The 23,924-nt window shown below is 44.0% G+C and overlaps 1 protein-coding gene and 1 long non-coding RNA gene across 2 annotated transcripts in view; both read right to left on the bottom strand.

Annotated features, from left to right (window-relative positions):
* Nucleotides 1-23,734, bottom strand: part of LOC115542082 (zinc finger protein 271-like) — a 31,149-nt gene extending 7,415 nt beyond the window's left edge. Inside the window, exons 1-2 of the mRNA XM_030354177.1 lie at nucleotides 22,509-23,734; nucleotides 5,150-6,108 (exon numbers count right to left, since the gene is read on the bottom strand). Of these exons, the coding sequence (XP_030210037.1) occupies nucleotides 5,150-6,108; nucleotides 22,509-23,656 (2,107 nt within the window). The 5' untranslated portion in view covers nucleotides 23,657-23,734. The remainder of the gene's footprint in view (nucleotides 1-5,149; nucleotides 6,109-22,508) is intronic.
* LOC115542087 (uncharacterized) lies at nucleotides 16,250-17,616 on the bottom strand. Its single transcript, XR_003976459.1, has 3 exons — nucleotides 17,440-17,616; nucleotides 16,825-16,938; nucleotides 16,250-16,732 (listed from the first exon to the last, which is right to left on the bottom strand). It is a non-coding gene; the product is annotated as an uncharacterized LOC115542087 (long non-coding RNA).
* Nucleotides 23,735-23,924: the final 190 nt, after the last annotated feature.

Raw genomic sequence — 23,924 nt, 5'->3', positions numbered from 1 at the left:
GAAAAAATAAAATAAAAAAATAAAATAAATTCCCTACCTACCCATGACCTCAACTGACAACCAACAGGAACCAAACTTTATTTTTTTTTAGGCCTAAGCAGTAACTTCGGACCTTTCTTGGAAGGAATTTTTAGTTACGGGACCTTGTTCAATTTTATAGGCGCGTTGTCTTTTTACAGTTTAATAACATTTTTACAACCCACCAGCTCTCGTTGTGAAGTCACCACGCCATTCGTTCCAATGGGAATAATGACGGTATATAATTTCAACATAAAATGCACATATTTGAAATTTCAAAGTCATACCAGCCTTTATACCACAGATACTATAGGGTCTATAGCATATAACCGCGTTTTCTGATTAGTTTAATGCATTTTTCAAAATGTACCAGCTCTAATTTTGAAGGCAGTGTTAATTTTGGCATCCATTGTAGATTTAGTCTTGGGCTGCACAGGGTTCTGTTTATGCGAGCCTAAAACACCCGGGACCCCCAACATCATTGCTAAATCAAGTCTATTATCTTGCTGATATGTTAAACATTCAATAATCAACTACACTCCCAATCCCGCTGTGTTTGGTTAAAGTTATAATGTTGACGATTGAGAATGAGAACGAGGGAGGAGCTGAGTTTGAGAACCGTGCATTCCTTGATTCGATTCACCGCTACCGGAAACTCGACTGAACGAACGAACGATTCCCGATCGACTCGTCTTGGCGAACTGACCGAAGCGAACTGAATCACGGAAACGAATCACTACTAAATCCCCCACTACCCGTGAACAGGCAACACAAAGCCTCCGAGTGGTTTGCAAAGTCACTGCCGACGTTCTCGACTTCGGCTCCTTATATATCCAATCCTTACCCAACATTATTGATTTACATAACATGATTTTTTCCAGGTGCTTGTGCTTTTCAGCACATTTTTCAAAGTGCAGCCGAAGTTTGAAGTCTGTTCATCTTGACCCCTTGGACCCTACACCTGGCAGTAGCTACACAAGCTAGGAACAGAGGGACCCGACTCCGCTGCGCCGTTTAAAACCTCATTTCCACTGTTAATGTATTTATATGATATAGGCCTGATAATCATAGTTTGTTAACTTATTCCATATGAGCAGACATTCTTAAAGATTCGGGACATTCTCTTGGTATCTAAGCAGCAGAGATCAGTGTCTGTACCCCCTTTCCTGAACTTTGCCCATTCTCGTGTTCTCCCCCTGGTTTGCAGAGGTGCCCGCTCAGACAGAACGGTTATCCAAATAACAAAGAAGTGTACAACACTCGCATTACAGTGCGTGTATTCACACACATACCGGATACCATCTACCTTTGCATTAGACAGTGACACAATAGCTGGGCTGTTAGCTGTAGAGCTAATGCTACAACAACATTATAAGGGTAACAAAGTAATATACAGTAAAGCAACCCAATGATATAGCGGTAGTTCACTTACTTGTCCGAGGTTTGTAGCTGAGCCGAGGAGAGTTGGTACTGAACCGTACTCCATTTCCAGATGTTCCGCAAGTCCAGCTTTGTATTGGACCAAGTTGAGGAAGCAGTCGTCGGTGAAACTTACTATATGTGCTGAGCTCACGCGGTCGTAGCTCATTTTCTCATGGGCGGTCGGGACAAATTCTCTGGGCGGGCAAAGCAGAGAAAGGGGAGGTAACCTCTCCCCGTATTTTTCTTTTCTTTTTTATTGAACACGTTTATAGATAATACAAACAAAAGAATGAGCGATAAAATGCAAGAAATAACATAACCAATGTAATGAGGATCAATGAGATCCTCAGGATCCTTAGCAACAAATATAGGGTTAGGTAATACAGTTCAAATAATGCATTTCTCTTTCATTATTTCCTTTTTGAAGAGTTCTGTTAGATTTGTTATAGTGTTAAAGGTTAACCCTTTGCATTGGTTCTTATTGGTGGTTGGTTGAAGGAACCACTAGGGGGCGCGCGCGCACGCACGCACACACGCACGCACACACGCACACGCACACACACACACACACACACACACACACACACACACACACACACACACACACACACACACACACACACACACACACACACACACACACACACACAGTGGCGGTCTTGACATAGCGGCATAGGCCATCTCACTAATGGTAACTTAAATGTATTTAAGCTCACCATGTCCAGTATTCAGAATTCAAAGCATTTATTCACACATTTTTTGCCAAGCGGAGCCGACAGTCCTGTGCTAGACTAGTATGCAAATTAGCCATGTGCGGCAAACAGAAGATAGACGCAATGTATAGAACTGATTGTTGTGCATTGTTGTGGATATGTAGGCTGGTTAGTTGTGGTTGTTTGTGGTCTTAGTGAAACAGCCTTGCCTTGGAGTTGGAGAAGTTGGAGTGATTGTGTGAATGTGCGAGAGAGAGCGCACCTGCCGTGGTGATGTTGGGCTTGTTGTGGGCTTATATGTGATCAATGATGTATCTGTCTGTTCGTATTAGCTGTAGATGGATGGTTAAATAATGTCAAAAGATAAGTCATACTGCAGGCTCTCATTTGCAAGTGCACTGATTGTGCGCCCGTCTCCGATATGCTATACCTGGCATTTATTCAGTTCATGTTCTGAGTGCGCAAGAATGTTGCCAATTATTGTCGTGTTTGCATTGTAATGCACAACTTTGCCCCTCCCTGTGTTATAAAATAACGTGTATCCCAAAAACTTTAGCCAATGCAGGCTCCTATTGCTTTGCCAGTGTGTTTAAAGTCTGTGTGTGTGTGTGTGTGTGTGTGTGTGTGTGTTGAAAGTCTGTGTGTATGGTTAAAGTCTGTGTGTGTGTTTAAAGTCGGTGTGTTTAAAGTGCGTGTGTGTGTGCGTGCGTGTGTGTGCGTCTCATAATTTGACTGAGATTATCTTGTTCGCCACCTACAGAGCTGCTATGTACGATGAGGGAACCGCAGCCTCGGACGCGGGACTTACTCTTCAGAGGTCTATTGTTTTTCATATTTTATTAACACCACATGATTGGACCATTCAGCGAATCAATCAAATAGGCTACCTCCCTCAGCAGCAATCGCGCAACACAACTGCATGCAGAGAAAAGAGATAGATAACTAGCAGAGAGTTGCAAATTACAACTCTGCTAGAGTTGGAATTTCTCTGCTGGATGGTAAGGAGCTTTTCCACCCTTTTCAGTGGAGGAATTGGACTCCCAATGCAATATAGTAGGTGACGCAGTGTAAGCTTGTCCAGGCCCTGCAAGTCAGGGTGTAGGCTATGATTTTTAAGCTAGGGGGCATCTCAGAAATGCACCAGAATACAGAAAATAAAATTTACCAAATTCAAAATTGTCTACCCCCGTTCATTACTGCACCCATCCCACACATTTGATCACCAGCAGCCACGGCAAACAAGGAGTGAAGGGGGACCACTGCTACGAATCTTCTGACTCCGTCCCATAGAATAATGCTGCACTCTAGGAGGACCGGCATGAACTGACTCAAGCATCACTGAGATCTAGACATTTAACCAGGGACCTTTTAAAGTGGATCCTCTTCAACCACGATTGCCTATTGTGATACAAGATATGAACTAGAAAATAATGGCAGCAGAAAGAGAACGATTAGAAAGTCAAAACAAGAGGTAGTTGGCATTAAGGACATGCCAAAAGGTAAGTGAAACGAACACAATCATGTATAATGTGTGGTTTAATTGCAGTCTATTTCACAGGTGAACTTTGCAGGCTTTTTCTAATAACAAAGGTAGAGGTAATGACATAGTTGTGGAAATATCGAACATAACTCCAATATACAATACAAATGATATAAACCCTGATTATATAATTAGTCAATTTAAAGTAATTTATATACATTCTCCTTGGACCTAGAGCTACCTTCCGTCTCCTCTAATTGAAAGGTGTTAAGATAGTTTGCATTTGTAATTGAACTTACTGAACGAATGCTTGGTAACTTTGCTGCCTGTTTCTTCCCATGATTAAGCTCTAAAATTAAAATGTTTTGCAGTCAGAAGTGTCCTAGAACCAAGTCATTCTTCATCACACTGACATCAATTCAAAAAAATAAAAACATGGCGAATCAAAAGTTGGAAAGCGTTTAATCATGATGAAAAAAAAAAGCAGCACCTGGATACAGGTGTCAAAGGATCCCTTTAAAGGGGTAGTTTGGAATTTTGGACAAAGGGCCCGATTCTCATGTTAGAAATAAAACTAACCTTGCGTTAAACTTCTCGCTAGGGCTGGGCGATATGACGATATATATCGTGTGATGATATAAAAATGTCTATCGTTTCATATTATCCTCCATCGCTTAAATCGTCTTGTCGCAAATCACACTCATCACGGTAATATTTTACGTCATTTGGACACACGTAAAATACATGAATACATGAACGCAACACAAACAAACAAGGAGGAGAGTGAACTGAATGGGAGAAGGACTCCAACAACCAGCCAAGACAAAGTGAGTTCGTACCTTAAAGAGGGGCTACGAAATAGGCCTTTCTATGTGGTCACTTTATATAAACTACCATAATTTTCGGACTATAAGACGCGCCTTTTTTTTTCTTCTTTTTTTTTCTCTGATTCTGCGGCTTATATAACGGTGCGGCAGAGGACAGCTGATTTGGAACGGAACAGCTGTTCGCTTTCACGGGGAAAAACTAAGGAACTTCAACCTACTTAGGCCTACTAATCAACCTTTAAAAGCTATTAAATCTTCAACAAAATATGCAGATACTGTCAAAATCGGTTCCAGGGAGTATATAGGGATTATTAATGTTGTTTTTGATGGTGTTTTTTTCTTGAACGAGTATTCGAATATTCGCTCGGAAAAACCAACGTGTATTTGAAGCCTGAAAAATGGCATTTGGGCCAGCCCTAATGGTAATTAAACATTAAAACACCTGTGGTTTATAGTCCAGTGCGGCTTATGTACACATCATTAAATGTAGCTGCTGCGGCTTATACTCCGGTGCACCATATAGTGCGGAAAATACAGTATTTATTCATCGAATTTACAGAAAATGTGCTATAGCGTGATATATATTGTTATCGGGATATGAATGACCTATAACGAGATATAATATTTTGGTCATATCGCCCAGCCCTACTTCCCGCCGGTGTGAGTCTTCCTGTGGACGTACAGGGCGCCATGCTGAGCGAAGCGCTTTGTGCAATGGTCGCAACTGTGGGGCTTTTCCCCCGTGTGAGTCCTAATGTGGATCCTCAGGGACGAGCTCTGGCTGAAGCGCTTCGTGCATTGGTCACACCTGTAGGGCTTCTCGCCGGTGTGAGTCCTCAAATGGATCTTCAGATAGTAGCTCTGACTGAAGCACTTCGTGCACTGGTCACACCTGTAGGGCTTCTCCCCGGAGTGAATCATTTTGTGGATCCTCAGGGCATCTTTCCATCTGAAGCGCTTGATGCATTGGTCACACCCGTAGGGCTTCTCGCCGGTGTGAGTCTTCATGTGGTTCTTCAGGCTTTCATTTCGACTGAAGCGCTTCGTGCATTGGTCACACCTGTAGGGCTTCTCCCCGGAGTGAGTCATTTTGTGGATCCTCAGGGAATCTTTCCCTCTGAAGCGCTTGATGCATTGGTCACACCCGTAGGGTTTCTCGCCGGTGTGAGTCCTCATGTGGACGTTCAGGGTGCCATGCTGAGCGAAGCGCTTCGTGCATTGGTCACAGCTGTAGGGTTTCTCCCTGGTGTGAGTCCTCATGTGGTTCTTCAGGTAGCAGCTATAACTGAAGCGCTTTGCGCATTGGTCACACCTGTAGGGCTCCTCCCCTGTGTGAGTCTTCATGTGGATCTTCAGGTTGCCTTTCTGACTGAAGCTCTTCGTGCATTGGTCACAGCTGTAGGGTTTCTCCCTGGTGTGAGTCCTCATGTGGTTCTTCAGGTAGCCGCTATAACTGAAGCGCTTTGCGCATTGGTCACACCCGTAGGGCTTCTCGTCGGTGTGAATCCTCATGTGGCTATTCAGGTGTTCACTTTGACTGAAGCACTTCGTGCATTGGTCACAGCTGTAGGTCTTCTCCCCGGTGTGAGTCTTCATGTGGTTCTTCAGCTTGCTTTTCTGACTGAAGCGCTTCGTGCATTGGTCACAGCTGTAGGGCTTCTCCCCGGAGTGAGTCATTTTGTGGATCCTCAGGGAATCTTTCCATCTGTAGCGCTTGATGCATTGGTCGCACCCGTAGGGCATCTCGTCGGTGTGAGTTCTCATGTGGTTCTTCAGGTGTTCACTTTGACTGAAGCTCTTCGTGCATTGGTCACAGCTGTAGGGCTTCTCTCCGGAGTGAGTCATTTTGTGGATCCTCAGGGAATCTTTCCATCTGTAGCGCTTGATGCATTGGTCGCACCCGTACGGCTTCTCGTCTGGTCGGGTCCTCATGTGAAGCTCCTCAAGGCGGACCAACCGCACGCTGCAGTTCAGGCTCTTGGCCACGCTGCGGTCCACGGACAGCGAGCTCAAGGCCTCCGGTTCTGACGTGGTGAAGAGGGTGTCATGGCCGTCCACCGCCAGTGGGCCCTCCCCTTTTCCGTAGATGCTCAGGATCCGCAGCTCCCCGTTGTGACTGGCCATGTGGGAGGAGCCAGGGGCGTCCACACCCAGACTCTCCGAGGTGTCGCCGCGCTGCGCGCTGCAGTCTCTGATATCATTGCCGTCTTCTTCAGAGAGGAAAACAAAGACAGAGAAAGTAATGGTATTAATTAATTATTTGCACAAAGGGATACAGCATGTACTTTTACACACTGAAGAAGATGTAAATCATTCTACTATAGACTGTATAGTAGTCCTTGTGTTTTTGCAGGGTGCCGGTTATGATGCTTTTCAAAAGAGGACCAGCACAGTTAGAATCGAGTACATTCTCAGTTGGTAGGTCAGTTTGCTTGCATGGATGCAATGTGTATTACTAACCTACAGCGGGCATGCCTCCACCAATATCCTCTTCAACCTTGATTGAAATGGTGTCCGGGGTCTCCTGCTTTCCACATAAAGAAGGAAACACATTTTCAGTTCCTTTCATTTGCACAGAATAGTTGTTGATCCCCACCTACGATAGACTGGGTGCCCCCAGCCTGTTCTGACGGCGATTTGAATTCGCCCTGTAGAAGGGTCTGGAGAAGAGCAATTCATTTCTTTCTGCTTCCGATACGTTTTTGGAGAAGCCGTCACACCCAAATTGTACCGGGGGCAAAACTTGTACCGCCTACGTAATCTGCGTTCGAAATTTCCAAACCTGCCTGGCAACGGACGATGACGTAGGAAGGTTCATGAATATTCACAAACATTTGCGCTCATTCATTGAGCGTCACAAGACGGAATAACATTAAGCAGATAACACTTATTTTACAAATGACATTTATTAGCGTTGCTAACTTTAGATTTGCATTGGATGTAATTGTTAAATGTCATTTAGCTAGTAAACTGAGTGTATTAACACAAGCTAGCTAGACTATGATACACTTTAAAACACTCAATTTACTAGCTATATTCAATACATTACAAATATAAAGTAAAAAAAAGTGTTGTCTATTATTTACTGTTATTTCTTCTTTGGCAACATCAGCACAAACGTTTTTTGAAACCTGCCTAGCAACGGACAATCGTGTCGAACGATGACGCAATGCTTCGAACGCGAATTACGTAGGTGGTAAAATTTTGGTGCAACAGCGCCAATCACCAAGTTGGCTTCTCCCCCTGGCACCCTATTCTCTGGTTAAACACAATGACGAAAGGGAAGCGACGGCAAGCAGACATTTGCGTACAGAGTCAGTTGAACAAGTTGATCAAGCCTCTTGTGCTGAAGACAATGACAGCAGCTTCCCCAGACCAACGAGTCTGGAAATAGCCAGGCTACACGTACGACTCATTAAATCATAAAGGTGTGTGCTTTCTATGGATGTGTGCTGTAGTTGTAACAGATGAAGCCTCTCATTTGGATGCTGAATAAGAAGATGATTTCCAACCTGCACACTCAGCTCCTCGTGGCAGACCAGCCGCTCGCCGCGCTCCAGGCTCTTGGCCGCGCTGTGGTCCGCAGACAGCGAATACCGGGCCTCCACTTCTGACGCGGTGAAGAGGGTGTCATGGCCGCCCACCGCCAGTGGGCCCTCCCCTTTTCCGTAGACGCTCAGGATCCGCAGCTCCCCGCCCACACCCAGACTCTCCGAGGTGGCGCCGCGCTGCGTGCTACGGTCTCCAAAGGCATCACAGTCTTCTGCAGAGGGAGAAAAAAAAGACCAAGTAATTGTATTGATACACTGTTTGCAGAAAAGGAGGAAGTGTGTATTTGTACACATGAAATAAACTTTTTAAATGCATGTTTATTAGGGCTGTAACGATATGCATATCGAAACCGGAATCATGACACTCAAAACCACAAACCTATCTTTTTCGGTGTGAGAAGGCAGAAGCACGACACGCCCTTTCTAACTCTCCGGTCAAATTGTCAGATGGAAATTTGATAATAACCTGTCTAAATAATAGTCTGCTGACACCGCTCCTCTTAACGATGCCGTAAATCTGCGATGAGATGCCCTCTTTGTGATGACCGCTCTCCGTGGCTACGGAGGATTGCATTTCTCCACAGCCTGCGAAGTCCTCATATGCGATATGAACGACATTTATCCAGAGTGGGACAAATGCGAAAAAATAGCCTGTGTGATCCTGTCTCTAGTGTTTTGTGTGCTTTGAACGGCAGTTGGTCTGCTTATAGGTCGGAATGAAGCGGCCACCGATTATTGACAGGATGGGTACTTTATTCTACCGGACTCGTTTGTTTCTTCACTAGACACACACACACACACACACGCACGCTACCGCTCGCTCTCCTACTCACTCGCTGACGTCACACACACACACACACACATACATACGCTACTCGTAACACTATGCCTCGTTATCGCGAACCAGACGTTCTTGTTTTTTCCCCATCTATTTGAAAGTTAGGCTATTAAACATGTTGCATTCTATACGGCCTGATTATGTCATTATTTAAGCTACATAGCCTAATAAGAATCCATAATAGGATATTTGACTAAACCACCAAACTAGTTGAGGGTTTTTGCCTACCTGCAAGCATCCTCCAACTGCAATCTTTGGTTATTCATTTATTAATTTAGCGATACATTAATAGTATTCTTTCTGTTCAAATCTGATCAGTGTTCCAAAATATTTTTTTATTAAATGATACATTAAGTTTATTGTTATACAAGTGTTGTTTAAGATTAAAAAAAATCGTGGGAAGTATCGAACAGTGGGACAAAAATCTTGATACAAACCGAATCGTGAGTTGGTTTATTGTTACAGCCCTAATGTTTATGTAACATTGAGGCCGAGGGTTTAAAATGTGTACTGCAGACAAAGATTCAGAGTTTTGGAGAGGGACGTCTCCTCCAGCAGCCTCCCCCCTAGACTCAAAGCTCAAGCGGGGGCCAGGTGGAGGACACTGAACGAACACCAGCGCAAAATGATCTGAGCACAACATGACATGCGAGATAAGCCCAATTATTCTATTTTGACAGTTACAAGCGACAACGTGTCCTTCCCTGTAAGCTGATCAGCTAACATAACAGGGCGCTGGTCATGATTCTTTTCCAAAGAGGACCAGGCTTTTCAGCGCAGTTAGAATCGAGTACATTCTCAGTTGATCCAGGTTGTTTGCTTGCATGGATGCAATGTGTATTACTCAGACCTGCAAACTCCTCAGAGGAAAAAAGGTGACAGTGTCACGGGGGGATTTTTTTTTTATTGTAATATACAAATGACACTACTCTAAGCGTGACTTAACAAAACTCTTTATCAAAAATCAATGTCAAAACATCCTTAAGGCTTATAAAAAATATTTTATTTACAACTGTCACCATTTTTTTTTGTCTCTTATTATTGGAGAGACAAAAAATAATTATTATTCTGTGAAGTTGATGAATTGTCACTTTTAGGTTTTCTACCCAGTTACCAAAAAAAGAAACATTTGGAATAGTATGCGCTGTGGCAAGCACATGGTTTGCATGTGTTACTTCGAAGGCAAAAAAAATCTAAAATACAAGAAAACACAAAAACCTACATTCAACCAGTGTGGGGTATGGCCCCTGACTCTCTGAGGAGGTAGGTACCTCCAGGTACCACCTCCATGCCAGGGCGCCCTGAATTTATGTTTATTAACAGCTCCTCCACCGGGGTCAAGATAATTTGAGGGCCAGATCCAGTCTGCCGACTGTCGGCCTATTGACGATTTGCTTAAAAAAATGGCTAATTTAAATTTATACCAATACGATGGTGGCAAAAGCTTACCAGTTTTTATGTTTTTTTATACTTCATTTCTATACTTGATCCGCTGACCGCTTGGAAGCCATCGGAGTACATATTTTTTTTAGAAGAAAGGGGTTATGTGGTAGGATCTTTAAGAATGCTTAACTGGGATATTTATATATTCATGGCTCAAATATTAAGGATCATGCTTTTGAGGTGTAACTAACGCATTTACGCGGTCAGCGATCCGCTGCCAGGCTTTGGTTCTCCGGGTTGCAGAGGCTTTAGCGTTCCCTTTTCTTGTAATAATGTCCTTCTCCTCTTCATAGCTCTCCGGAGAACCTGAAGTTCCATTTCATTGAAATAAGCGGCCCGTTTCGCCATTTCGAACAGGGTTTCCATGATCCATACATCACGTCTTTTTAGGTTTGGCGGTGACGCGCACAACCCTGTGTTAACCAACCCCGAGTTGATTGAACTAATGCATAACCGCTGCTGTGGAACCGAAAACTCTGGGTTAGTCGGCACAGGGTAAATCAACCTAGAGTTCAGCGTTAACTCAGTGTTTGTTAAACCTCCGTTCGTGGAACACCCCTCTGGACGAGGGTTTCGCAAGCTCTCTTGCGTTGTTTGGCGCGCATGAGCGGTAGGCGACCGTCTCATCCAATGGCGAGCTCAGTTGGCGCTGTGTGCTTCAAGATTCCGATTGGCCCAGAGAAATGTCAATTATAAGAAAGATTCTGAAGCAAGTGCTGAGATTCCGATTGGCCCAGAGAAATGTCAATTATAAGAACGATCCAATAATTTTTCGCAATTCTGGACCCCCCCCCCCCCCCCCAAAAAAAAAAAAAAAACTCTCCGGTTCTACACGATTCACGTGAATGACCAAATTGACCAAGAAAACGGCGATTGTCGCCGAAAAGCGACAAGTTTGCAGCTCTGATTACTAACCTACAGCGGGCATGCCTCCACCAATATCCTCTTCAACCTTGATTGAAATGGTGTCTGGGGTCTGCTGCTTTCCACATGAAGAAGGAAACACACAAGACATTATTTCATTTGCACAGAATAGATTTTTAATCCCCACTCACGACTCATTAAATGATAAAGGCGTGTGCTTTCTAAGGGTGTGTGCTGGAGTTGTAACAGAGGAAGCCTCTCTTTTGGATGGTGAATGAGAAGATGATTTCCAACCTGCACACCCAGCTCCTCGCGGCGGACCAGCCGCTCGCCGCGCTCCAGGCTCTTGGCCGCGCTGTGGTCCGCAGCCAGCGAGTTCAGGGCCTCCACTTCTGACGCGGTGAAGAGGGTGTCATGGCCGCCCACCGCCAGTGGGCCCTCCCCTTTACCGTAGACGCTCAGGATCTTCAGCTCCCCGCTGTGACTGGACATGTGGGAGGAGCCAGGGCCGTCCACACCCAGACTCTCCGAGGTGGCGCCGCGCTGCGTGCTACGGTCTGCAAAGGCATCGCAGTCTTCTGCAGAGGGAGAAAAAAACACAAGTAATTGTATTGATACACTGTTTGCATAAAAGGAGGAAGTGTGTATTTGTACACATGAAATAAACTTTATAAATGCATGTTTATTAGGGCTGCAACGATATGCATATCGGAATCACGACACTCAAAACAACAAACCTGTCTCGCGGTGTGAGAAGGCAGAAGCACGACACGCCCTTTCTAACTCTCCGGTCAAATTGTCAGATGGAAATTTGCTAATAATCTGTCCAAATAATAGTCTGCTGACACCACTCCTCTTATCGATGCCGTAAATCTGCGACGAGATGCCCTCTCTGTGATGACCGCTCTCCGTGGCTACGGAGGATTGCATTTCTCCACAGCCTGCGAAGTCCTCATATGCGATATGAACGACATTTATCCAGAGTGGGACAAACGCGAAAAAATAGCCTGCGTGTTGGGCTGGCGTCTATTGTTTTGTGTGCTTTGAACGGCAGTTGGTCTGCTTATAGGTCGGAATGAAGCGGCCACCGATTATTGACAGGATGGGTACTTTATTCTACCGGACTCGTTTGTTTCTTCACCACACACACACACACACACACACACACACACACACACACACACACACACACACACACACACACACACACACACACACACACACACACACACACACACACACACACACACACACACACACACACACACACACACACACACACACACACACACACACAAATTACGCTACTCGTAACACTATGCCTCGTTATCGCGAACCAGACGTTCATGTTTTTTCCCCATCTATTTGAAAGTTAGGCTATTAAACATGTTGCATTCTATACGGCCTGATTATGTCATTAGTTAAGCTACATAGCCTAATAAGAATTTTAAGAATTTTAGATATTTGACTAAACCACCAAACTAGTTGAGGGTTTTTGCCTACCTGCAAGCATCCTCCAACTGTAATCTTTGGTTATTTATTTATTAATGAAGCGATACATTAATAGTATTCTTTCTTTTCAAATCTGATCAGTGTTCCAAAATATTTTTTATCAAATGTTAAATTAAGTTTATTGTTACATAAGTGTTGTTTAAATAAAAAGCTTTTTAGATTAAAAAAAAATCGTGGGAAGTATCGAACAGTGGGTCAAAAAATCTTGATACAAACCGAATCGTGAGTTGGTTTATTGTTACAGCCCTAATGTTCATGTAACATTGAGACCGAGGGTTTAAAATGTGTACTGCAGACAAAGATTCAGAGTTTTGGAGAGGGATGTCTCCTCCAGCACCCTCCCCCCTAGACTCAAAGCTCAAGCGGAGGCCAGGTGGAGGACACTGAACGAACACCAGCGCAAAATGATCTGAGCACAACATGCGAGAGAAACACAATTATTCTATTTTGACAATAGCAAGCGACAACGTGCCCTTCCCTGTAAGCTGATCAGCTAACATAACAGGGCACTGGTCATGATGCTTTTCCAAAGAGGACCAGGCTTTTCAGCGCAGTTAGAATCGAGTACATTCTCAGTTTATCCAGGTCGTTTGTTTCCATGGATGCAATGTGTATTACTAACCTACAGCGGGCATGCCTCCACCAATATCCTCTTCAACCTTGATTGAAATGGTGTCTGGGGTCTGCTGCTTTCCACATAAAGAAGGAAACACACACAAGACATTATTTCATTTGCACAGAATAGTTTTTAATCCCCACTTACGACTCATTAATTCATAAAGGAGTGTGCTTTATAAGGGTGTGTGCTGGAGTTCTAACAGAGGCCGCCTCTCATTTGGATGCTGAATAAGAAGATGATTTCCAACCTGCACACTCAGCTCCTCGCGGCAGACCAGCCGCTCGCCGCGCTCCAGGCTCTTGGCCGCGCTGTGGTCCGCAGACAGCGAGTTCAGGGCCTCCACTTCTGACGCGGTGAAGAGGGTGTCATGGCCGTCCACCGCCAGTGGGCCCTCCCCTTTACCGTAGACGCTCAGGATCCGCAGCTCCCCGCTGTGACTGGACATGTGGGAGGAGCCTGGGCCGTCCACACCCAGACTCTCTGAGGTGGCGCTGCGCTGCGTGCTACGGTCTCCAAAGGCTTCGCAGACATAGAGGGTTTAAAATGTATAATGCAGACAAAGATTCACAGTTTTGGAGAGGGATGTCTCCTCCAGCACCCTCCCCCCTAGACTCAAAGCTCAAGCGGCAACGGTAAGCTGATCAGCTAACATTTATACATTTTGAATTCATTGATGTTTGAGAATAATAAACAGCTCATGTGGCATCTGTCCTGAAAACCTTCTGGGCTCTTGACTGATTCCATCTTTGAAATGCAACTCCCAAGTTTGACTCGTGTTTAACAGGTCGCTGGTCATGATGCTTTTCCAAAGAGCTTTTTAGCGCAGTTAGAGTCTAGCATCAGCCAACAATCTATGCTGCCTAGAATCTACTACATCAAGTAAATGTACTCAGGGTGGAAAGTACATACCTTCACTTGTAAAGTGGGTCCGCAAAGTCTTTAAGGATAGCCGTGTGTTTCCTATGTGTTTCCAGGTGGTCTGTATGGCAGGCAACATCCCTTGAGAGAAGCTGCTGAATGTAAGCACTTGATGAGCTGGCCTGTGTAGAGACAACAAGGTCAAATTAGTACTCAATTTACTTTGTATGCATTCCAGGTGCAAGTTGTTAGAAGACATAAGATAAGCATGTTTAGTGAATTATATTAGCCTAATACTTAAAATTAGATCTATGAAATGATCAGATGAATTTATATAATTTATTTGTTTGCATATTTCGTTTGTCTGAAAAGTTCATCTCATCATCTCAATAGAATTACATCAAGCTCTGCAGAAATCTGCTAATAACCCATTGATTTGAATCAGGTGGGATGGGGAAAATATGAGTGGGCCCTGGAATGGCAGTCCAACCCGCAACTCACTACCTGTGAACTCGTACCAGATCGATGTATAGCATTATGCTGCATCCGGGGACACATTTTAGACCGTAAGTTACGAGCTGTAACGGCGGTCATTATTATTATCAACCTTTATTTACCCAGGCAAGCAAATTAAAAACCAAATTCTTATTTTCAAGCGCAGCCTGAAAAGAGCTATTTCGCTCTTTAAGGGGTAGAGGGAGGGGAGTGCTCAAAGTGAAAACAAGGTGATGGTAGCGGGTTGTGAAAACGCTACAACTACTGCGGTCACGTAGCTGGTAAAAGACAGTTGTATTCATTTGTAGAAGGGTGAGCAGACATTCTTAAAGATTCGGGACATTCTCTTGGTATCTAAGCAGCAGAGATCAGTGCCTGTACCCCCTTTGCTGAACTTTGCCCATTCTCGTGTGATCCCCCTGGTTTGCAGAGGTGCACGCTCAGACAGAACGGTTATCCAAATAACAAAGAAGTGTACAACACTCGCATTACAGTTCGTGTATTCACACACATACCTGATGGCATCTACCTTTACATTAGAGACAGTAACTGGGCTGGTAGCTGTAGAGCTAATGCTAGGGTAACAAGGTAACCATATACAGTAAAGCAACACAATGATATAGCGGTAGTTGACTTACTTGTCCGAGGTTTGTAGCTGAGCCGAGGAGAGTTGGTAGTGATCCGGACTCCTTTTCCAGACGTTCAGCAAGTCCAGCTTTGTATTGGACCAAGTTGAGGAAGTCGGTGAAATGTTTGGCGCGTTTCCAGAGAAAATAGGCTCGGATGAAGGAACTAAACATAGACTTTTGTGATCATTTGTACATCCCAACACTGAGCAACTGCCATGCTTGCAAGCTATGATGTCTCTCCAGGAAAGAACTGTGTGTGTGCTGAGCTCACGCGGTCGTAGCTCCTTTTCTCATGGGCGGTCGGGACATATTGTGGGCGGGCAAAGCAGAGAAAGGGGAGGTAACCTTTCCCCGTTATTTTATCCTTCTTTTTTATTGACCATGTTTAAATGGAAATTTCACCCATCTTCATTAATCTTTGTATCGAAACCAAGTCATATTTTTGAACGGTAAAGAAACATATTTCGCTATCTGTGTGCTCAATGTTTTGTCTAGACAATATCGCCTAACAGCCTTCCGGGACTTTCTGGAATGGGTCCTGCAAGGCGAGAGATTGGGCCGAGGCTGTCGTGTCGTTCTACCTACTTGCGTCGTGCAGACCATCCGACTAAAATATCCAGCTCCAGACGGCCAGTAGTGCGGGCACCAAGAAGCTGACGACCCTCCGGAGGAACTTTAAGTTTCATTGTTTACATATTTTTTTGTTTATATTTCCTGTAATAAATGGTTCATATGCACGTTGTTGTTGTAGGAGTGTTGCTCCAAGTGTATATTCGAGAAATAATATTATTGGACGACCAATGTTTCACAAGCGGAGCTACTAAGCTACTGTTGCCTTAGATGAAAACAATAGGCCCTGTCAGAATAACGGTCATACATCATTTTTATTAAGTATTATAAGTCTAAATTGCACTATAAGTTAGCTGCCTATCAATTACCTCCTTGTAAGTTTATAATGTTGAACTTTGGTGTCGACAAAGCAGGAGTTACATTGTATTTTTTATTCACAAATGAAAGAATTGTGTCATGGGTAGAAAATACATTTGTGAATCCTTCTCTGTGCATTCATTATTAATGAGACTGTTCTGACCCCATAAAGATAGTTCACATATGCATTCCCACTGGAGCCATTAAGTCTGATACTAAGGCCAGGCCAATCGACTGAATACTTTGTTGTGTAGATTGTTGTTCCTTGCAGACATGTCCACCTCCCCCATAGTGTATTGCCGTTAACTTGGCTGTTAATATGCGAGAGAAAAGGGCCATCTATTCTCACAAGTATGTTTGCATTTGAATAGTGACATGAGGCTGAATTCATTGCCAATAATCTTTTCACGGCAGTCCTTTACACCTTCATCTTGTGATGACGACGCCGGTGTGGGCGTGAGGGTTGACTCAGGCTGATAGCTTTCGTCGGTTTCACCAACTTCATGGCTACTGGCACTGGTATTGAGGCCTGGTGACTGTAAAACAAGAGGTTTATTTTCAATGTTAAATTCAACAGATTACAGTAGTTTTACAATTTAATTAGAGACAATATGCTGTACAAACTTACAAACGGTGCTTGGCCAGAGGGAGGATGCTTGACTGGTGTTGACATCATTGGTGCTGACTGGTGTTCCTCATCTTCTGACGACGAGAACAAAGCTGCAGCAGACGTCGTTTGAGTCTGAAATGCGATACGTTCAATAAAGATTTTAATATCAAACTAACACACGTGAAACATCGTGAAACACTGATAACAGCAAACGTATATAGAACGCAGTATATACAACGTTAAATTGCCAACTTGGCTTATTCACTGCTGAGGAGTCGAGTTTTAGAGTTGCCGGCACATTAGAACAACATGCGACAAAAACATACGAAAGAAGGCAGATTTACTTTGTAAACAGCCAACTTATATACAACTCCTATGAGATGTGGTGCTTTACTGCAAACGACTGTATCAGTGTGTTTTATCTACTGTATATACAAATGTTATGTGTTTAGGCCATTTATAAGATCTAGTTAACATCACTAAAGGTAATTTCCAAACACATTAAAGAAAAGAAAAAGACATTAGAACATCATAAGAACGTCAAAAAAAAACCTCGACCAACATGCAGGAAGCTAGCCTAGTGTTCTTTATGGAAGGGACTTCAAGCTGTCCAGTGCTGCAGAGTCCAGCTACCTCTGTATACATGGGCAGGTCTTCCCTGCACTTGAGGCAGTGATCGGACGTTTTCTTCCATTCATCTACGCAGAATTTACACCCCGCCATGGTCCCGCAGCAGGAAGAGAACATCGGCTGAGTCATTGTAGCTAAAAAAAAAAAAACCTGTATGTGCATTTTAAATATTGATATTGATTTGAGATTGGAACTTCAGAAAAATGAACTGGCAATTTAGAAAAAAGACTGTTCCATTATGAAATTCAGGTACTGGGATCATAAAAATGAATAATTAGTAGAATTTAGAGCTCTCACATTACATTGGACACAGAAATGAGTCAGAATTTTGAGAAGCAGCTTCTGCCAAGGCAACAAATGTTGATGTCTATTTTGGCATCATTTATATTTTGCTTTAATAAAATATATGCATATGGGGCCAGAGACGTCTTTTACAGGGTTACAGTACTTATACTTAATTTCAGAGCCTGAACTTTAAAGGCTCTGTACTTATGCAATTAGAAGTTGAATCGGTGTTTCTATTTTTATTTGTATTTCTTAAAAGGTCATACTAATACATTATGTAGACTCATTATATGCAAAGTGAGATATTCCAAGCCTTTATTTGTTATAAATTTGAAGATTATTGCTTACAATTTATGAAAACCCTAAATTCAAAATCTCAGAGAAGTAGAATATTGTGAAAAGGTTCGATATTGTAGGCTCAAAGTGTCACATTCTAATCAGCTAATTAATCCAAAACACCAGAAAAGAGTTCCTTAGCCTGCTTCAGTAGGATTCACAATCATGGGGAAGACTTCTGACCTGACAGTTGTGCAGAAAACCATCATTGACACCCTCAACAAGGAGGGAAAGCCTCAGAAGGTAATTGCAAAAGAAGTTGGATGTTCGCCAAGTGCTGCATCAAAGCACATTAATAGAAAGTTAAGTGTAAGGGCAAATTGTGGAAGAAAAAATTGCACAAGCAGAAGGGATGACCGCAGCCTGGAGAGGATTGTGCGCAAAAGGCCTTTCAAAAGTGTTGGAGAAAAGTGTTGGCTCCTGAACAAAAAACGTTAGAAGCGTCTTACCTGGGCTAAAAAAAAAAAAACTGATCTGTTGCTCAATGGTCCAAAGTCCTTTTTTCGGAAACCAAGGTCCCAGAGTCTGGAGAAAGATTGGAGAGGCACAGAATGCAAGATGCTTGAAGTCCAGTGTGAAGTTACCACAGTCTGTTGGTTTGGGGTGCCATATCATCTGCTGGTGTTGGTCAACTGTGCTTTATTAAGACCGGAGTCAACGCATTCGTCTTCCAGGACATTTTAGAGCACCTCATGCTTTCTTCAGCGGACCATCTTTAAGGGGCTGCCGACTTCATTTTCCAGCAGGACTTGGCACCTGCCCACACTGCCAAAACTACAAAAACCTGGTTCAATGACCACGGGATTACTGTCCTTGATTGGCCAGCAAACTCGCCTGACCTGAACCCCATGGAGAATCTATGGGGCATTGCCAAGAGAAAGATGAAAGACATGAGACCGAACAATGCCAAAGAGCTGAAGGCCGCTATTGAAGCACCCTGGTCTTCCATAACACCTCAGCAGTGCCACAGGCTGATAGCATCCATGCCACGCCGCATTAGTAATTCATGCAAAAGGGGCCCAAACCAACTACTGAGTACATATGCATGATTATACTTTTCATAGGGCCAACATTTCCTTATTTGAAATCCTTTTTTTATTGATTTCATGTAATATTCTAATTTTCTGAGATTTTGAATTTTGGGTTTTCATAAGGTGGAAGCCATAATCTTAAAAATTATAACAAATAAAGGCTTGGAATATCTCACTTGACATGTAATGAGTCTACATAATGTATTAGTATGACCTTTTTAGTTGAATTACTGAAATAAATGAACTTTTGCACAATATTCTAATTTTCTGAGTATGACCTGTTCACTTTACACTGACTATTCCTCCAAGCTAGTTCATACAACCGATGGAAAGTTAATGCACATAACAATTGGTCACCAGACATAACAGAAAACATAATTTGTTCATTAACTCGGTTTTGCGGTGGTATCTGAGCATACAAGACTCTTCTCTCTACCTTTTTAACTATTCCTGAATGTGTCGGGCTGGATTGTCGTGGGTCTCTCTTACGCTTCCTTCAGTACCAGCTCCTGATTCCTGGCTGTTCCAGCTCCGTGTTGTCTCTGTAGTTTCATCCTTCCCCAGGATCTGTCCTTGAGCCAGCGGAATCTGGCTCAACCCGTAGAGGATCAGGAGTAGGCTCGCCATTTTCAGCATCGTCGTGTGTCTGTTGCTCCTTGCTCGGCTGGGTCTGGTCCTCGGGTAGTTGGTCAGCCCCAGGCGTGTCTACATCTGGTTCCTCCTCACAATATTCCCTGGTTTTGGGTTGAGCGGCTTCTGTGCAGTGGTTGAGGTGATACCACGTGGCACTGCCTTCCACCTGGATGGCTGTTGGTGTTGCGTTGGTGACTTTGTATGGTCCTTCTCTCCTGGGCTGGTTCCACCCCCTCCTGAACTCCCCTTAGGTACACCTGGTCACCTGGCTCCGACTCTCTTGGTGCTCCTACTCCTACTCTGGAATTCAGCCTTTTTCCTGTTGAAATATAAGCCTGTGTATGCCAGTTAGCTGTCCTATATACCGTCTTGATTCCGTTTCCAACTGTTCTAACGGAGGTCCCTTATGGGGCCCTCGAATGATAGGTGAAGGCATGGGTCGACCCGTAAGCATTTCATGCGGTGTACGATGCGTCGTTCTGTTAGCTTGCATTCGATAGCTCATTAGTGCCAGTGCATCAATCCAATTCAATTTAGTGCTTGCACAAATCTTTATGGACTTTTGTCTTGAGCTTCCCATTCACTCTTTCCACCATACCTTACGATTGAGGATGCTAGACGCAAACTAGTCTTTGTTTGACATGCAAATGCTGAATCCCTTGTTTGAGTGTTTTCTGAATAAACGCTGTCCCATTGTCTCAGCTTACTTCTGACGGAATTCCAAACCTCGGCATGACTTCTCTAGTCAGAAAATTAGATTACTGTAGCTGCACTTAGGTCTTTTGATGGGACTGCTTCTACCCATCTGCTGAACCTGTCAATAACTAACATGTACCTTTTACCACCTACACTTTTTATAATTAAGTACGGCTCACTATGCTGCATACGTAGATCAATCGGTGTTGCCTACAAACTACTCACAACCACGGGTGTGGGGGTAAGCATGAAAGTCACTCGGTCACAGGGGGATATCCTAAAGATGGTCACCAGCCACAGCAGAGACAAAGCCATACTGAGCCACATCACACCTGCTTTATATAAGGGGCTTGATTAGGGGACTGGGCCATTTTCATGCTGTGTTCAAGAGCACTATGTTCAACACCGTTGAGAAATGCTTCTACATTGCTACACAGGCTTTTTCTAATAACAAAGGTAGAGGGAATGACATAGTTGTGGAAATATCGAACGTAACTCCAATATACAATTGTATACAAATGATATAAACCCTGTTTATATAATTAGTCAATTAAAAGTAATTTATATACATTCTCCTTGGACCTAGAGCTACCTTCCGTCTCCTCTAATAGGAAGGTGTTAAGATAGTTCGCATTTGCAATTGAACTTACTGAACGAAAGCTTGGTAACTTTGCTGCCGGTTTCTTCCCATGATTAAGCTCTAAAATTAAAATGTTTTGCAGTCAGAAGTGTCCTAGAACTAAGTCATTCGTCATCACACAGATATCATTTCTCAAAAATAAAAACATGGCGAATCAAAAGTTGGAAAGAGTTTAATCATGATGAAAAAAAAAAGCAGCACCTGGATACAGGTGTCAAAGAATCCCTTTAAAGGGGTAGTTTGGAATTTTGGACAAAGGGCCTGATTCTGATAATGTTAGAAATAAAACTAACCTTGCGTTAGAAATTAAACTTCTCGCTAGGGCTGGGCGATATGACGATATATATCGTGTGATGATATAAAAATGTCTATCGTTTCATATTATCCTCTATCGTTTAAATCGTCTTGTCGCAAATCACACTCTTCACGGTAATATTTTACGTCATTTGGACACACGTAAAATACATGAATACATGAACGCAACACAAACAAACATGGAGGAGAGTGAACGTGACAATTCTGAATAGGAGAAGGACTCCAACAACCAGCCAAGACAAAGTGAGTTCATACCTTAAAGAGGGGCTACGAAATAGGCCTTTCCATGTGGTCACTTTATATAAACTACCATAATTTTCGGACTATAAGACGCGCCTTTTTTTTTCTTCTTTTTTTTCTCAGATTCTGCGGCTTATATAACGGTGCGGCAGAGGACAGCTGATTTGGAATGGGACAACAGCTGTTCGCTTTCACGGGGAAAAACTAAGGAACTTCAACCTACTTAGGCCTACTAATCAACCTTTAAAAGCTATTAAATCTTCAACAAAATATGCAGATACTGTCAAAATCGGTTCCAGGGAGTATATAGGGATTATTAATGTTGTTTTTGATGGTGTTTTTTTCTTGAACGAGTATTCGAATATTCGCCCGGAAAAACCACAGGTATTTGAAGCCTGAAAAATGGCATTTGGGCCAGCCCTAATGGTAATTAAACATTAAAACACCTGTGGTTTATAGTCCAGTGCGGCTTATGTACACATCATTCAATTTAGCTGCTGCGGCTTATACTCCGGTGCGCCTTATAGTGCGGAAAATACAGTATTTATTCATCGAATTTACAGAAAATGTGCTATATCGTGATATATATTGTTATCGGGATATGAATGACCTATATCGAGATATGATATTTTGGTCATATCGCCCAGCCCTACTTCTCGCCGGTGTGAGTCTTCCTGTGGACGTACAGGGCGCCATGCTGAGCGAAGCGCTTAGTGCAATGGTCGCAACTGTGGGGCTTTTCCCCCGTGTGAGTCCTCATGTGGATCCTCAGGGACGAGCTCTGGCTGAAGCGCTTCGTGCATTGGTCACACCTGTAGGGCTTCTCGCCGGTGTGAGTCCTCAAATGGATCTTCAGATAGTAGCTCTGACTGAAGCACTTCGTGCATTGGTCACACCTGTAGGGCTTCTCCCCGGAGTGAGTCATTTTGTGGATCCTCAGGGAATCTTTCCATCTGAAGCGCTTGATGCATTGGTCACACCCGTAGGGCTTCTCGCCGCTGTGAGTCTTCATGTGGTTCTTCAGGCTTTCATTTCGACTGAAGCGCTTCGTGCATTGGTCGCACCTGTAGGGCTTCTCCCCGGAGTGAGTCATTTTGTGGATCCTCAGGGAATCTTTCCATCTGAAGCGCTTGATGCATTGGTCACACCCGTAGGGTTTCTCGCCGGTGTGAGTCCTCATGTGGACGTTCAGGGTGCCATGCTGAGCGAAGCTCTTCGTGCATTGGTCACAGCTGTAGGGTTTCTCCCTGGTGTGAGTCCTCATGTGGTTCTTCAGGTAGCAGCTATAACTGAAGCGCTTTGCGCATTGGTCACACCTGTAGGGCTCCTCGTCGGTGTGAGTCTTCATGTGGATCTTCAGGTTGCCTTTCTGACTGAAGCTCTTCGTGCATTGGTCACAGCTGTAGGGTTTCTCCCTGGTGTGAGTCCTCATGTGGTTCTTCAGGTAGCAGCTATAACTGAAGCGCTTTGCGCATTGGTCACACCTGTAGGGCTTCTCGTCGGTGTGAGTCCTCATGTGGCTATTCAGGTGTTCACTTTGACTGAAGCACTTCGTGCATTGGTCACAGCTGTAGGTCTTCTCCCCGGTGTGAGTCTTCATGTGGTTCTTCAGCTTGCTTTTCTGACTGAAGCGCTTCGTGCATTGGTCACAGCTGTAGGGCTTCTCCCCGGAGTGAGTCATTTTGTGGATCCTCAGGGAATCTTTCCATCTGTAGCGCTTGATGCATTGGTCGCACCCATAGGGCATCTCGTCGGTGTGAGTCCTCATGTGGTTCTTCAGGTGTTCACTTTGACTGAAGCTCTTCTTGCATTGGTCGCACCCGTACGGCTTCTCGTCTGGTCGGGTCCTCATGTGCAGCTCCTCAAGGCGGACCAGCCGCACGCTGCAGTTCCGGCTCTTGGCCACGCTGCGGTCCACGGACAGCGAGCTCAAGGCCTCCACTTCTGACGGGGTGAAGAGGGTGTCATGGCCGTCCACCACCAGTGGGCCCTCCCCTTTTCCGTAGACGCTCAGGATCCGCAGCTCCCCGTTGTGACTGGCCATGTGGGAGGAGCCAGGGGCGTCCACACGCAGACTCTCCGAGGTGTCGCCGCGCTGCGTGCTGCGGTCTCTGATGTCATTGCCGTCTTCTTCAGAGAGGAAAACAAAGACAGAGAAAGTAATGGTTTGAATTAATTATTTGCACAAAGGGATACAGCATGTACTTTTACACACTGAAGAAGATGTAAATCATCCTACTATAAACTGTATAGTAGACCTTGTGTTTTTGCAGGATGCCGGTCATGATGCTTTTCAAAAGAGGACCAGCACA

This window comes from Gadus morhua, chromosome 4 (genome assembly GCF_902167405.1).
Source record: "Gadus morhua chromosome 4, gadMor3.0, whole genome shotgun sequence".
Lineage (NCBI taxonomy): Eukaryota > Metazoa > Chordata > Actinopteri > Gadiformes > Gadidae > Gadus > Gadus morhua.
The sequence above is the reverse complement of the archived record's forward strand: the minus strand, read 5'-3'. Positions and strand labels throughout refer to the sequence as shown.